At 40.2% G+C, this 16,184-nt stretch overlaps 1 protein-coding gene and 1 long non-coding RNA gene across 2 annotated transcripts; both read right to left on the minus strand.

Moving 5' to 3' along the window:
• On the minus strand, window positions 1-3,478 carry LOC149602606 (uncharacterized). The gene is made up of 4 exons (XR_016377849.1): window positions 3,405-3,478; window positions 3,123-3,321; window positions 367-1,238; window positions 1-300 (listed from the first exon to the last, which is right to left on the minus strand). It is a non-coding gene; the product is annotated as an uncharacterized LOC149602606 (long non-coding RNA).
• A 1,789-nt stretch (window positions 3,479-5,267) lies between these two features.
• On the minus strand, window positions 5,268-11,711 carry Ufsp2 (UFM1 specific peptidase 2). Its single transcript, XM_089860862.1, has 12 exons — window positions 11,469-11,711; window positions 11,089-11,316; window positions 10,812-11,022; window positions 9,938-10,243; window positions 9,720-9,871; window positions 9,248-9,350; window positions 9,035-9,181; window positions 8,307-8,485; window positions 8,130-8,228; window positions 7,957-8,059; window positions 7,757-7,881; window positions 5,268-5,677 (listed from the first exon to the last, which is right to left on the minus strand). Exons 1-12 carry the CDS (start codon window positions 11,517-11,519, stop codon window positions 5,591-5,593), a joined length of 1,791 nt encoding a protein of 596 aa, XP_089716988.1. The 5' UTR covers window positions 11,520-11,711; the 3' UTR covers window positions 5,268-5,590.
• Window positions 11,712-16,184: the final 4,473 nt, after the last annotated feature.

Genomic DNA, 16,184 nt, shown 5'->3' on the forward strand with positions numbered 1-16,184 from the left:
AAAAATATAAAAAAAATCAAAAAAATTGTAAAAATAAGCATAAAAAATGTCAAAAAAACTACCCTAAGTGTTTTTCGACTATTTTTGTTCCTTCCCCAATATCGAAACTTTAATTTTAAACTTAAGCTACCACCCCCAAAGTAAGCCTTGCGAGCCCAATTTAAATTTTACAAGTCCCTGGGACAAATCGGGAAACGTAAAATTTAAACTAAGGCCCGCTGTAGAGCCCCCAAAACCAGGAAACTTCGTCCTTAGCATGGGATTTCCAATGAAAGTCCACTCGCTGACGTCCACTTGTTCCTGCGCAAGAAAAATTCATATAAAAATTTGGAAAAACTGGCACACGAATAACATCAAATTAATTACCTTAAAACGAAAATCCACTCGAGTATTCTCGCATGATGCGACGCTAAAGGTTCCGGCATAATTCAAATGAGTATTATTTGACAAATGGCACACTCGTAACATTAATAGGGAAAGAATACCATAAAAAGCTAAGTCTCGCCTTAAATCCGCTTAAAATCGTGTTTACTTTTAAAGGACAAAGCGTAAAAGCAACCTTCTACCTTAAACCTAAATCAAAAATTTATTTAGATCCTACAAAACTCCCTCAACGAGTTGCCAAACGCTTTTCCTCAAAAATATAATTAAAACCATAAACTTGATATCTTAATACCGCAAAGGGAATCTCACCTATTGAAATCCTGATTACGCGTTCATTATTCTTAAAAGGGAGGGCTAGGACCAGTGTTCACCTATTCCGTAAGAAAGATTTTATTTATGTCCTGGCGAAAAGAAAAATCCCTAAAATTTAAAGGACACAAAGCGCTTCCCTTCTAACAATAAATAGAATAATAAATAATAAACTAAATACCCTAATAATTGCCTAAAAGTCGCTTCACACGCTGTCTAAATAGTTTTGCTAATGAGATTCCCTTTCAACGGATAAAATCAAAGTGTAGGCCCGAATTAAGAATAGGATTGTCCTGTTAATATTGCTATAATTACTATTAATAAGACTTAATTATTGCACTAAGGGCCTAAAATGTTTAACACGCTGTCTAAAAAGTTTTTGTAAAGAGATTCAGTTTCAACGGATAAAATCAAAGTGTATACCCTTATTAAAAATGGAATTGTACTGGGTTTATTGACCTGATTAATATTGCATGCCATTTGTCAAATAATAGTTACGCATTCTGGAATCCAACATAAATTGCTCCTTTGGAAACGACTGATAGCTATAAAAAATAAAATTCAAACAATCAAATACAAATCAAAATTATTGTCAGCTTAAATAGCACAAGTATTTTAGGGCCGGATTATGCAATTTTGCACCCGGGGGCCGAGATAATGCGCGCCCCTTAAGTCGAAAAAACTAAAGGAACAACAAATGTTGCTAAGGGGGGAATAGTTTAACTTAATGTGCCCCCAACAAACGTTGCACCCGTGGGCCAGTACCCCCTCGCCCCCCTTTTAATCCGGCCCTGACTAAAACATACTCAAAGGACATCTTCCCATATCTAGTAGAACCAGAGTTATGAGCCTCCAAAGTTGGGTGAATGCTATTCCTATGGAAGGGGGTATGTTTGTTAACGTTTTACTGAATTACTCTGCCCCTGTTTGCCTTAATCCCAACATGGACAAAGCAATACTGAAGGACGGATGGCAGAGTGAGAATGATGAAAAATACTAGTTAATTCGCCTTCTGGCGGCAGATAGTAGCAAACCGGATAGTGGGGGATTTGACTCAGTATTTTTATAATCCCCTTGACCATTCTGGGTCGGGGAAGTAAGCTTAACGTTGGTTATTTAGTCGCTTAGTATGGGGCTCTATGGGCTGCCATCGGTCCTTCAGTATTGCTTAGTCCATGATCCCAAGTCCTAAGTATGGTTGAATGGGGGCAAATAGGACTATAACATAGTCAAAAGACACCCCCGTATCTCTAATAGAACCAGAGTTATGAGCCTCCAAAGTTGGGTGTAATGCTACTCCTATGGAGGGGGGTATGTTTGTGAATATTTTCCTCAATTACTTAGCCCGTTTACTCGATCCCCAAGTTTGTAATATGGTTGGATGGGGGGGGGCAAATAGGACTATAACATACTCAAAGGGCATCTCCCAATCTCTAGTAGAACCAGAGTTATGAACCTCCAACGTTGGGTGTAATGCTATTCCTATGGAGGGGGTATGTTTGTATATACTTTCCTCAATTACTTGGCCCCTGTTTACTCGATCCCCAAGTTTTTAAAATGGTTGGATGGAGGGCAAATAGGACTATAACATACTCAAAGGGTATCTCCCAATCTCTAGTAGAACCAGAGCTATAGCCTCTAAAGTTGGGTGAATGCTATTCCTATGGAGGGGGGTATGTTTGTGTACGTTTTACTTAATTACTAGGCCCCTGTTTGCCTTAATCCCAAGTCCTAAGTATGGTTGGATGGGGGGGGGCAAATAGGACTATAACATACTCAAAGGGCATCTCCCAATATCTTGTAGAACCAGAGTTATGAGCCTCCAAAGATGGGTGTAATGCTATTCCTATGGAGGGGGTTATGTTTGGGAATATTTTCTTCAATTACTTAGCCCCTGTTTACTCGATCCCCAAGATTTTAGTATGGTTTGATGGCGAACTCAATGCGCCGCCAACAAGTCTTTCGCCCAGGGGCCAGTGCCCCCTCAGCCCCCCTTTAATCCGGCCATGAGTATTTTGAATAACATTAGTTTTACTTTCAAATAAATCATTTAAAGTAACTAGAAAAATAAATATTAATACGGTTTAGGGTCAATCTTGAAATATCAATTAAATAATCACTTTGAATTACTTTAAACCGACTTAAAAAGATTAAATAGTAAAACCAGGAATAAACGCAATGGGCAATTAATAAGATTAATTTCAAATATTTTGAATAAGTACGACATAAATGTGAATAGGGAAGACCAACCAAGAATAGAAAGCCGTACTTCCCTTGGTAGGTGTCGATTCGGGAGAGACAAACCCTGGATATTGTCTAGATACTTAATATCGATAGCGGAATGGGGGTAACACTTAATTTCCATTGGTTTGCGATTAACCTTTTTATTTTATCTAAATTAACCCTTAATATATAAATAAAATATTTACCTGGAAAGATCTCTGTAGCCACCACTGAATTAGGCTTCAGGCCAACTCCCAAAAAGACAAGGATACTAAGCCTTGGTCGTAGTGTGCCAATGCGGGATGATACAGCATGCGGCGCCCCAAAAGACCAGGGTTACTAAGCCTTGGTCGTAATCAACAAACGTATTTGGCACGGTTAAGCATAAATTTTCCACTTGCGACGCTTAATTTCCGATCGGTTGCGATAAAACATAGGTATTTAATGCAAATTAACCCTTAAAATATAAATAAAATGAAAATATTTACCAGCAAAGATCGCACAGAAAAACGGAGCGGCAAGTTTCCACCACAAACCTCCAAAAATAACCCAGAATGAATATGTTTATTGGTTGCAAACATGGACCACTAGATGGCGCTGCTGAAAACAAAGGTTAAGCATACTTCAAAATATGGCGGGAGCGTGCGTTTCAATTTTATTGTTTCTATTTTATAATATAATTAATAATTCAGTTAATTATAATTTAATAATGCCTTCTAAACAACCCAAAACACTATTCTCCACTTTTAAAAAGTGGTACCGAAGTTTATGGATTCCTACAGCTGGAAAAATTACCCTATAAATTTGTTTGTCTAATAGTTTGAAACCTGAAATAATTAAACCAATTTCTATGAAACTTAATTAATTTTATAGGGGACCCAGTTTTACGTTGATCTAGATCAAATAAAAGTTCTGAAATTAAAGGTGTAATAGGCCTATATTCCAAAATCTCTGTTTGTTTTTAGAAGGTGAAAATTCGAAGCTTATTTCGCGGCACGTTAGAGGCTGGCCAGTTCGAATTATGCAGCATGAAATAGACCATTTAAACGGCAAATATTACACGGATTCACGCATGAATCCTAAAACGTTAGTCTACGAATATTCAATTGGTACTCAGAAAAGATCCGGTCCCATAGATGGTTTTTCCCATTTTTTAGTAATATATAAGCATTAATGTAATTTGAAAATTTTAAGATTTAGTTTTTATTTTGGAACATGACACAGCTCCCCCCTTTTATATTCAGTTACTTCATGAATCTAAAACTTTCCCAAGTTTAAAGTTTAAAGTTTCAAGTTTCAATTTTCCATGTAAATAAAAAAAAGTTAAACTTATTAAACCAAGTGCTTGATTTAATTTTAAACTGTTTTAATATCTTCGTTAAAGTAGCATTTAAATCCCAAATTTCAATTTCCATACACAAAAATGTTCTAAATGTATTTTCTTTCGAATATTATCTCGACTTGGTTGTTGAAAACGACTTAATTCTTTTAAAGGGAGGGTGAAGTAGAAAATCAAGTGATGTTTTATCGATTCTTCTACTAGTTACAAGACCAGTCTGCATAGTGAAACATTCAAGAAATACTTCCGAACGATTTTAAAATTCAAATTAGGTTCCGATTTTAAGGATAATTTTGAAGGAGGACCTCCGACCAATCGCGTAACGCCCTGCCTTTTTATTAACAAAATTCTCGTGGCACGTTCCGTGTCGAATGAAATTTATCACGAGATTTGATAAAATTTGCGCGCGACGTGGCAATCGTGGCGCGAGACACGGAACGTGCCAAGAGAATTTTGTTAACAAAAAGGCAGGGCGTTACGCGATTGGTCGGAGGTCCTTCTTTAAAATTATCCTTAAAATCTGAACCTAAATTGAATTTTAAAATCATTCGGAAATATTTCCTGAATGTTTCACTATGCAGACTGGTCTTGTAATCGATAAAAAATCACTTGATTTTCTACTTCACCCTCCCTTTAAATTAAACACGTTTATTAATTTATTAGATGTTTTCCGCTTAAATAACAGAGTAAAAATTAAGAAAATATGTTTACGAAGTATATGAAGTGTCATACTTATGGAAAATATCTTATAATAAACTTATGATATGTTTGCTCCGATTTGTCGGACAGACATACCTCTCCGTGACGTCATCGTCACTCGGAAAGGTAACTAAAAATCGGTGGCATTATATCTACCCAGGATAAAACTCAAAATGACTACTGAGACTAATTAAAAATATTGATTCCTTAAAGAACGAGTGATTTCAAAACACATTCACTTACTTGAACTCTTCCCCCTACTTTGAAAAATGAAAACGTGATTGAAAGGCGCGATTTTAAATTAAACACCACATAAATATAATTAATTTATTGAAAGGATTATTTGAAATGCTTCTGTATTATACATTCTTTTTTTTTTTCATATAAAAGGGTAGAGAAAAATGAAAAAGGTTTGTTTGTTTGTTTTTTTATAATTTTACAACACACCAGTCCAGTATATTTCTTTATATTAAAAATAATTTTCATCAAGTTGAAAGGAAATTACAAAGAAAAAATCCTCTCATTTGATAAAAAATAATTTTTTTTTCCCGGCAGCTCATTATTAATTATTAATTATTTTTTTTATGATAATATAATTCCTAATTCATCTATATTTTATAATTCCATTTTGTTAAATTAAAATTCAATTGGTCTTTGAGGCAAACATAAATTATAAAAGGCAGTTTTATCCCAAAAATCGCTGTTTTTCCAACCACACCAACCCTAATATAATATAAATACAAAGTCAAGTAAAATATTTGGCTTAAATTAAATATCAGGGTTCATTATTCATACAACTTTTGGAAAACAAATTTCCCAGGTTTTTCCCTTATATGGAGTATCCTATGGAGCAAATGTTAACGAAGGAGGAGCGGGGGGGGGGGCAAATATGACTATAACATACTCAAAGGACATCCCCGTATCTCTAATTGAACCAGAGTTACGAGCCTCCAAAGTATAGTGTAATGTTAATCCTATGGAGGTTGGTATGTTTATGAACATTTTGTTTAATTACTCGGCCCCTGTTTGTCGTAGCTCTAAGTTTTTAGCATGGTTTGATGGGGGATAAATTGGACTATAACATACTCAAAGGACATCCCCGTATCTCCAGTAGAAACAGAGTTACGAGCCTCCAAAGTTTAGTGTAATGTTAATCCTATGGAGGGTGGTATGTTTATGAACATTTTGCTTAATTACTCGACCCCTGTTTGTCGTAGCTCTAAGATTTTAGCATGGTTGGATGGGGGATGATTTGGACTATAACATACTCAAAGGACATCCCCGTATCTCTAGTAGAACCAGAGTTACGAGCCTCCAAAGTATAGTGTAATGTTAATCCTATGGAGGGTGGTATGTTTACGGACATTTTGCTTAATTACTCGGCCCCTGTTTGTCGTAGCTCTAAGTTTTTAGTGTGGTTGGATGGGGGATAAATTGGACTATAACATACTCAAAGGACATCCCCGTATCTCTAATAGAACCAAAGTTACGAGCCTCCAAAGTATAGTGTAATGTTAATCCTATGGAGGGTGGTATGTTTACGGACATTTTGCTTAATTACTCGGCCCTGTTTGTCGTAGCTCTAAGTTTTTAGTGTGGTTGGATGGGGGATAAATTGGACTATAACATACTCAAAGGACATCCCCGTATCTCTAATAGAACCAAAGTTACGAGCCTCCAAAGTATAGTGTAATGTTAATCCTATGGAGGGTGGTATGTTTACGGACATTTTGCTTAATTACTCGGCCCTGTTTGTCGTAGCTCTAAGTTTTTAGTGTGGTTGGATGGGGGATAAATTGGACTATAACATACTCAAAGGACATCCCCGTATCTCTAATAGAACCAAAGTTACGAGCCTCCAAAGTATAGTGTAATGTTAATCCTATGGAGGGTGGTATGTTTACGGACATTTTGCTTAATTACTCGGCCCTGTTTGTCGTAGCTCTAAGTTTTTAGTGTGGTTGGATGGGGGATAAATTGGACTATAACATACTCAAAGGACATCCCCGTATCTCTAATAGAACCAAAGTTACGAGCCTCCAAAGTATAGTGTAATGTTAATCCTATGGAGGGTGGTATGTTTACGGACATTTTGCTTAATTACTCGGCCCTGTTTGTCGTAGCTCTAAGTTTTTAGTGTGGTTGGATGGGGGATAAATTGGACTATAACATACTCAAAGGACATCCCCGTATCTCTAATAGAACCAAAGTTACGAGCCTCCAAAGTATAGTGTAATGTTAATCCTATGGAGGGTGGGATGTTCATGAACATTTTGCTTAATTACTCGGCCCCTGTTTGACGTAGCTCTAAGTTTTTAGTATGGTTGGATGGGGGATGAATTGGACTATAACATACTCAAAGGACATCCCCGTATCTCTAATATAACCAAAGTTATGAGCCTCCAAAGTATAGTGTAATTTTAATCCTATGTAGGGTGGTATGTTTATGAACAATTTGCTTAATTACTCGGCCCCTGTTTGTCGTAGCCCTAAGTTTTAAGTATCGTTGGATGGGGGATAAATTGGACTATAACATACTCAAAGGACATCCCCGTATCTCTAATAGAACCAAAGTTATGAGCCTCCAAAGTATAGTGTAATTTTAATCCTATGGAGGGGTTATGTTTATGAACATTTTGCTTAATTACTCGGCCCCTGTTTGACACAAATTCCCCTGATTTCCCTGAATTTTACTAAAAATTCTAAATTTCCCTGAAGTTTTTGTCAACTATTTATTTCCCTGATTTTTCCAGGTTTGTATGAACCCTGTATAATATTACCACGTTTTAAAATATTAATTACCTTATTTTGAATCACGGTTAAATCCTCGGCACCAGTATAATGAGGATCTAATATAAGAAACCTGATATTTCCACTTAATTCGTTATATTCTACACCCAAGATAGTGTGAGCCAAAACCCCTCCACCTGTAAAAATAAAACAATTATATTTAAATTGAAATTAAATTAAATTTAACCACTGATATTAAATATTTTTATTACCAATCATAATTGGAGTTCCCTGTGTCTGAAAATGATGCAATAATTCCCTTCCCTTTGAAGCTAACTCCGTTCCCGAACTTACAAACATAATTTTGGATGTGACCTAAAAGTTAAAACACGCACAAATTTTAATTTATTTCAAATAAATCCTTGCGTATACTTGAAAAACAAACCCCGAGCCATTCACTGAGAACAAAATTGACTTCTTGAGAGCCAATCCATTGTCTGGAGCCAACAAAACCTTTCCCTTTATCTCCAACATCAACTAATGTCTATTTATTTAAACAATTTTTATTTTTAGAGGTTGACATTCATTCAGTTGTTTCAAAAAGGTAAAGGTATACTCAAACCTGTTGAATTTCTTTATGAGAAGGAACGTGTTTGTCTGTATAACCTTGATGCCTAAACCATGACACAATCGTTTGTAAAGAACGATAAGCGCAACCCCAACCATTATCATCTATTCTATCTTGCATATAGTGATGATAAGTATATGTACCAGACACCACCGCAATTTGGCTATTTGGTTCTGAAAAAAAAATGAATTATTAACATCCAGTTCCTATTTTTGGGGTTTTTCCAGGGGTGTGAGAGTACTCGTTAAGTTCGAGTATCGAGCCGAGTACTCGACTCGATACTCGATAACAACACATTGAGATACTCGAGAAAGATTCGAGTAGCTTTTTAACATTTTAAATACTCGACAAATACTAGAGTCCGAGGCTTACAACTATAGCAGACGATGAGTTCATGATCATTTATTTTGAAAATCACCAGTTCAATGTTTAATTGACCACTAACAATCTTTTTGAACTTGTTAGATGTTAGATAATTGAACATCTTCGTTATTTTCAAGAAATTTACAAAATTGCTACTCGACTAGTCAATATTTGAGACTCGATAATTACTCGAAAGAACAAACAAAATTTGACCTATCTAAATACTCGATACTCGAAAGTATTTTTGAGACTCGGCTCGATACTCGATAAGAAATTAGTTTCGATACTCGGACTCGGCTCGAAACCGAAAAAACGGGACTCGCACACCACTGGACCGTTTTTCCCTCTATTTTTCCTACCATTACAGGTTGATAATCCTACATGTGTATTACGTAAATACCCATTTTTGTTTAATTCATTTCGAAATTCAAATTTGTTTAATTTCCTTAAGAGAGGATGATCAGTTGGTAATAATAAATTATGATGTAGAGATCTACGATAATTTACTGTTAAAGTAAATAAATTAGAAAGATTGTAATAATTAGTAATGAACTTAATTAAAAGACGCTTACATAACTCTTTATCATCTAAACTTGTTGGATAAATTGCAGTAACAGGATGAGCACATTGAGGTGGCCAAAAGTGAAATGTTTCACACGATAACACCTTCATTCCCTTAGAAAATATAAATTAACACAGTTACTTATGTACATATAGAGTAATGTCAGTTCTACTATGCAAACGTCATACCATAGAGTAGTGTCGGTAGAGGGGGGAGTAGACTGTGTATCCCTCCCTCTAGGCGCGCTTTTATAAGAGGGGATACTGTACGCGCCTGGTAGCGGGGATGACACTTAGCTAAGAGATAGAAGGGTATGACGTTTGCATACGTAGAACTGACATCTAGCTCTAGCTCAGTGTCATCCCCCCTACCAGGCGCGTACAGTATCCCCTCTTACAAAAGCGCGCCTAGAGGGAGGGATAAACAGTCTACTCCCCTCTCTACCGACACTACTCTATTTCAGAAAATATCAAAATTGCTACCTTTTTAAACATGAGAATTGAATCAGCAAAAGCGCGAATCTGTAAAATAAAGGCGTCTACAAGTGCTTGATAGGCTGTGCTAATTGGATCGTCATATCTGGCTAATCCAATCAGATCAATAGCTATTGGTATCTTAATGCTAGTAAAATTATCTGAAAATTTGGGTGTAAAATATTAAATTTTTAAAAACTTTATGAGTAATTAATTTAATAAATTACTTCTCTGATATTCAATGATTGGTGTATGTTTTTCACTTTCATCAACTGCTATGTTTGTAGTTTTAAAAACCAGTTCAAAATTAACAGGTTCCCGATCTTTCAATTCAAATTTTTTCCTTTTTGATTTAGGTTTTTGATCTTCCGTTTCACTCTCGCTAATTTTGACCAAGTCACTTATTACACTGTTACTTTCATCCCCTTTCATTAATAAGACTGTGGAGTTTTTTAAATGAAAAGCTATTTTGCCAATATCGGCAAAATGTTTGTATTTGTCTACAGCTTTGTTAAGATTAGTCTGAAAATCCTCTAATATCAAAGATGTATTAGATATTAGAAAAACGCTTCATTTATTAATATTTTAAAGGGAGGGTGAAGTAGAAAATCAAGTGATTTTTTATCGATTCTTCTACCAATTTTAAGACCAGTCTGCATAGTCAAACATTCAGGAAATATGCACTTCCGAATGATTATAAAATTCAAATTGGGTTCAGATGTTAAGGGTAATTTTAAACAAGGACTGCCGACCAATCGCGTAACGCCCTGCCTTTTTGTTAACAAAATTCTCGTGGCACGCTCCATGTCTCGCGCCACGATTGTCACGTTGCGCGCCTAATTTTATCAAATCTCGTGATAAATTTCATTCAACACGGAACGTGCCACGAGAATTTTGTTAACAAAAAGGCAGGGCGTTACGCGATTGGTCGGCAGTCCTCTTTTAAAATTATCCTTAAAATCTGAACCTAATTTGAATTTTCAAATCATTCGGAGTTGGTATTTCCTGAATGTTTCACTATGCAGACTGGTCTTGTAATTAGTAGAAGAATCGATAAAAAATCACTTGATTTTCCACTTCACCCTCCTTTTAAACCGTTACCATTATTTGGAGAAGCATCAAATGATAGAGGAAGAAACCCTTTAGCTCTAAGAAGCACGCAACATGATATTAAATCATTATCATCTCTAATTTCAATTGCAGGGTTGTTTATTACTCCATAATCAACTGAATATGTTACTGCATTAACCGAAGCTTCATCTTTATCACCTCTAACTATCAACACTATGTCTAGAAGTTTATCATTTGATTTCTAAATGGATTATGCCTTGATTAACTTGTGCTTAAGGTATAAAGCATTCTTTCTTTCTTAATTTACCTCCCATTGAGCTTTTAAAATGGAATCACAAAGATCTATCGCATCCTGATCCGTAGAATTTAGGTTACTCAAGTAGCAAAAAGCTCCGATAGATGCTAAACCCGCTGGAATTTGATTTGGTTCGTAAGCGCAACCAATACAGGCTGCTTCCCCATCCCCGTGCCAGCCAAATACAAAGCCAGATTGCAGTTTCTCGTCATTAGTGCTTTTTTGAAAGTCTAAGAGTTTCTGAGATAAAATTTTAATAATATTTAACCATAAATAATTATTTGAGGTAAAATTTAATTAAGAACCCACTCCCTATTTTCCTTTTAACCATATGCCCTGTCATAAGAGCCAAGGCTTAGCCTAATCTTTAAAGTTTTGACAATTTTACTGACCTGTCTGAGACTCGATGACAAGCAAATCACCGATAGCTTCTCCGTATTCATATTTAAACTTAATATTGTTTAAATTATACTTAAAATAATTTAGAAATTACGCGCAAGGATTACCACCGTCATCATACTGCATCTGCAACCACCAGATTTGTGCAGACGTACCAATCTGACGTCATCACGTCACGTACTCGGCAGGGCCGGAAATAAGCACAGGACATTGTCCAATAAAATTTTAAAATGTCCCATTTTTTCGAAAACTAAGGGGTCACTGGACAGTTTGACCAATAAATTTTCCCAAGTTTTGATAGCTTGACTACGGAGACGCGACACTATTTTGGCACATTCCAGTGAACAATGTCCTATAAATTTTCCAGTCAAACACGGGTCACTTGACACATGTCCTATAAGAAATTTTTCTTATTTCCGGCCCTGGAACTTAAGCGCCGTAAGATCAACTATTCATAAGACCAACTCCGCATAAACTCTAATATAAAAGAATTTTTTTTTTTTTTTTTTTCCTCCTTCGACCACTAGTACTTAGCCGTAAGGCTTTGAGCACCAGGAAGAGTGTGTAGGGAGGCGTCTGGATCGTCTCAGCGGGCACGATCGATGCCCAGCGAGACTAGCGCCGCACATGTGACGCGGACCGCGGTGACGTGGCCAGCGGTGGTTAGCGAGAGGAGTCCGTCAAGGGTGACCGGGCGGGCCAACGAACGGAGAAGGGAGCGGACCGGTTCGGTCGACGAATACGTATGCGGGCAGGCCAGCAGGAGGTGAGCAGCGTCAGCCGGAGTCCCGCAAGTGGGACAGAGAGCGTTTGTCACGAGGCCGAATCGGTGGAGCACCGCCGGAGTGGGGACGCGGTCACAGTGGAGGCGGGCAAGCAGGGTTTCCCCGTGTCGACCAAGGCGCAGGGAATGGACCGCATGGCTCCCAGGAGCCGGACGGTGACCGTAAAGGAGGCGGCCGCCAGGGTCCGCGGACCAGGTTGAGGCCCAGGTGCGGAGGGCGGCAGCCCGAAGGACTAGGTTGACTTCCGACGCGGAGTAGGGAAACGAGGCCGTAATTGCCGGGGGCCGGGCGGCGAGAGACTGAAGGGCACAGAGTTGGGCACTCCTCCTTAGATAGATTTTTTTCCTATCAAACTATCATAGATGGCGAAACTATCAATTCTTCTGGCTATATTTTAGAATGGAACTCCTTCTTAGATAGATTTTTTTCCTCTCAAACTATCATAGATGGCGGAACTATCAACTCTTCTGACTATATTTTAGACTGACATTGCTGGTTAGATAGATATTTTTCCTCTCAAACTATCATAGATAGCGAAACTATCAACTCTTCTGACTATATTTTAGACTGACACTGCTGGTTAGATAGATATTTTTCCTCTTAAACTATCATATTTGGCGAAACTATCAATTCTTCTAGCTATATTTTAGACGGGCATTATTTGTTAGATAGATTTTTTCCCTCTCAACAAATCATAGATGGTGAAACTATCAAATCTTCCTTCAATATGTCAGATTGGCTCTCATTGTTAGATAGATTTTTTGCCTATCAAATCAAATATAAATCTTTAGGAACGACTAAATTAATCGATTATTTAATTTCCGGACTTTAAATTTGATTGTTTTCGATCAAACTGATTTGGTCTCTACCTAATTTTACTCTGTTTAATCGATTCCTGATATTTCCTGATTTTGTAGAATTTCTAATATTTTCAAATATTCATATAATTTCCATAATCTCATTTCTCAAGTTTGACTTTTAACTGTCTATAGTTCAAAAGCTACTATCCAAACTTTTTCAAATTATTCGCCCTTGATTTAATCTAAACCATCTACTATAAACGGTTAACTAATAATAATTAAAAGCAAAAATTGCAATTAAATCTACACTTTAATTTATCTACTTCTACGTTTGGATGATTTCGTGGAATCGTTCTTCCTCCTCTATAAACAAGAAGCTCCGTCTTCACAGTTTGAACTGTTGAACCATCGTTTATTTATTTGTTTGAGAGGGTTATAACGACCACCAAGTACAGAATCTTCTTATAGAATAAACCTACACTTGCTAACGTTCAAATATATTAAAAACTTCGATATCATTCAAAAAACGACTTATCTATCCAGAAATTTTCATAACTATCAAAATTGCCTATCAAAGATTAGCTCATAATTTTTTTAAAATGAAATCAGAAAACAGATGTCGCCAAATAAAATCACTCAAAAAATCAATATATTTCTCAAGGAATAATGCCTATCATTTTTTATGATTTCTAAAAGATGGGGTTAGTAGCTAGATCACGTTGAGAATCGATATTTTTCTCTAGAAGATTTCAACGAATCAATGAATCATATCAACTTCGAGTGCACTTTCTAAGCTATCAAACTCAATCAATCATTATAATTCAAATTTTTCTCGAAAATAACTATCAAAATTGATACTTTGATTGGGGAAGATTTAGTTTTCTATCGTATCAAGTGGTAAAACTATCAAATGATATGATAGTGCCCATCTATGGAAGGGCAAGGCGGTCGGCGCGTTCATTGCCTGGAATGCCCACATGGCTGGGGGTCCATAGGAAGCGGGCTGTGCGCCGAGCGCGAGTCAGGAGACCGATGATGTCGAGGACCAAGGGGTCCAGAGCACTGAAGGTGGCCAGGAGCGCGAGGGCGGACTGGGAGTCCGAACATATGAGGAGAGGGTGGGGGCTGGACCTGAGGCCCAGCTCCACCGCCTGGCAGATGGCGAAGAGCTCGACGCGGCATATACTGTGGCCGGGGCGAACCGTAAACGTGACGGGAGGGAGGGGCGCCGGGGGAAGGACCGCGCCGCCAGACGCGGCGGCTCCGGGGTCGAGCGAGCCGTCCGTAAAGAGTACAAAGTGGTCCGGGGAGAGGGCGCGGAACTGTTCATCGAAGCGAAGCGCGAGTTCTGCCGAAGGATAGGCCGCACGCGGGCGAGGGAGCCAGTTAGCGTGGACAGTGTAGGGGCGTGGCAGGTGGGCAAGGCGCGTGGTCGGATCCGTGTGGCTGCGGAGTTCGTCTAGTAACCACGAGAGGTTGTGAGTGGCGTACAGGAGGCCCGCGGCGCGAAGAACGGGCGGACGGGGGCCAGGAGCCGAGGCCCCCACGGAGAATGCGTGGCGGAACGCCGAAGCGGGCGGTGCGGTGGAGCACCGAGCGAGAAATTGGCCGGCCAGCAGCGAACGCCGGATCGACAGGGGCATCACGTTTGCCTCGGAGTGCATAGCTGCAATGGCAGTGGAGGGCGGGACCCCGAGGATGGTCCGCATGGCAGCCCGTTCTAGAAGGTCGAGGCGGCGGAGTAGGCGTGGGGAAGCGGAAGCGAGGAAAGGGGCCCCGTAATCGAATAGACTGCGAATAAGTTGTTGGTAGAGCATACGGAGGGAGGAGCGATCTGCCCCCCACGTTTGACCGGCGAGGCAACGGAGGAGGTTGAGGCGGCGGGAGCCCTCGGCACAGAGGTGGGTAATATGAGGGCCCCAGGACAGGCAGTGGTCGAAGATGACTCCCAGATAGCGGACGGTGACCACCTCCTCAAGGAGGGTGCCGTCGAGCCAAAGGGAAACTGAAGGGTGGGTGGCGGGGTCCCGCGAGATAGTGAGAACCTTACATTTGCTGGCGTTGAATGTAAGGCCCCAGAGCAACGCATAGTTATGGGCTTCGTTAACCGCGACTTGGAGGGCCGCTTCGGTTTCGGCGGCCGACGGTCCCGACGCGTGCAGCGCAAGGTCGTCCGCGAAAGCGCTGTCCGTGACGCCATTGGCTGGGGAGAAGCGAAGGTCAGCGAGGAATAACGTGAACAAGAGCGGGCTCAGGACGCTGCCCTGGGGAACTCCGCGGTCCGTGTACCGAGAAGAGGAGAGGTGCGCGTTGACCTTGACCGACACACGGCGGTGGTACAGGTAGTCTCTCAACCACAGGAGGAGACGGCCTTCAAGGCCATAGTTGCGTAATTTGCAGAGGAGGGCGTCAGGGTGGACCGAACCAAACGCGTTTTTTAAGTCTAGGGAAACCATGCAGCAGTGGTGTCCGCGGCGTAAGGCAGACTCCGCGGCGGTCACAAGGTCGGCAATATTGTCCATGGTGGACCGGTTGCGGCGGAACCCGGATTGGTGGGAAGGGAGGATGGCGGAGGTTTCAGCCCACCATTGAAGGCGGGAGTGCACGATCCGTTCAAAAAGTTTGCCCAGATTGGCAAGGAGGGCGATGGGGCGGTAGGAGGAGGGGGCGTCAGGAGGCTTACCCGGTTTGAGGAAGGGGAGGATGATGGCGTCTTTCCATGAGGAGGGGAAGGTGGCGGAGAGCCATAGGGAGTTATAAAGGGCCCAGAGGCGTCGGAGGAAGGAGACCGGAAAATGGCGGATGAAGGGGACCCCGAGGGTGTCCGGACCCGGGGCGGAAGGGCGGAGCGACGCGATGGCCGTGAGCAGTTCTTGGTACGTGATGGGGTCGTTGTAGGCGTGTGTGACGTCGTCTAGGGCCCAGCAGCGGTCTCCAGTAAGAGGTGGAGGAGGAGGGGGCAACGGGCTTGTGTCCAAAATCGTGTCCCGTAGAAGGGCGCCTACAGCCTCGGGATCGTGGACTGTGGCTGAGCCGTGGGTGAGCACGATAGGGCGTGGCGCGGGGCGGGTACCGGAGGAAAACCAGCGAACCCGGTTCCAGATGACCGGGAGTGGAGTCTCGT

Source organism: Phalangium opilio, unplaced genomic scaffold (assembly GCF_054372755.1).
Source record: "Phalangium opilio isolate 3A_F unplaced genomic scaffold, DU_Popi_V2 ptg000354l_1, whole genome shotgun sequence".
NCBI lineage: Eukaryota > Metazoa > Arthropoda > Arachnida > Opiliones > Phalangiidae > Phalangium > Phalangium opilio.

What these genes read in the sequence shown, in the direction of transcription:
- Ufsp2 (XM_089860862.1), bottom strand. Translation starts at nt 11,519, where the DNA reads ATGAATACGGAGAAGCTATCGGTGATTTGCTTGTCATCGAGTCTCAGA. An exon ending in TTTTAAAAGCTCAATGGGAG is followed by an intron (nt 11,023 to 11,088) that starts GTAAATTAAGAA and finishes TAATCCATTTAG; the next exon opens with AAATCAAATGATAAACTTCT. An exon ending in GGGAACTCCAATTATGATTG is followed by an intron (nt 7,882 to 7,956) that starts GTAATAAAAATA and finishes TTATTTTTACAG; the next exon opens with GTGGAGGGGTTTTGGCTCAC.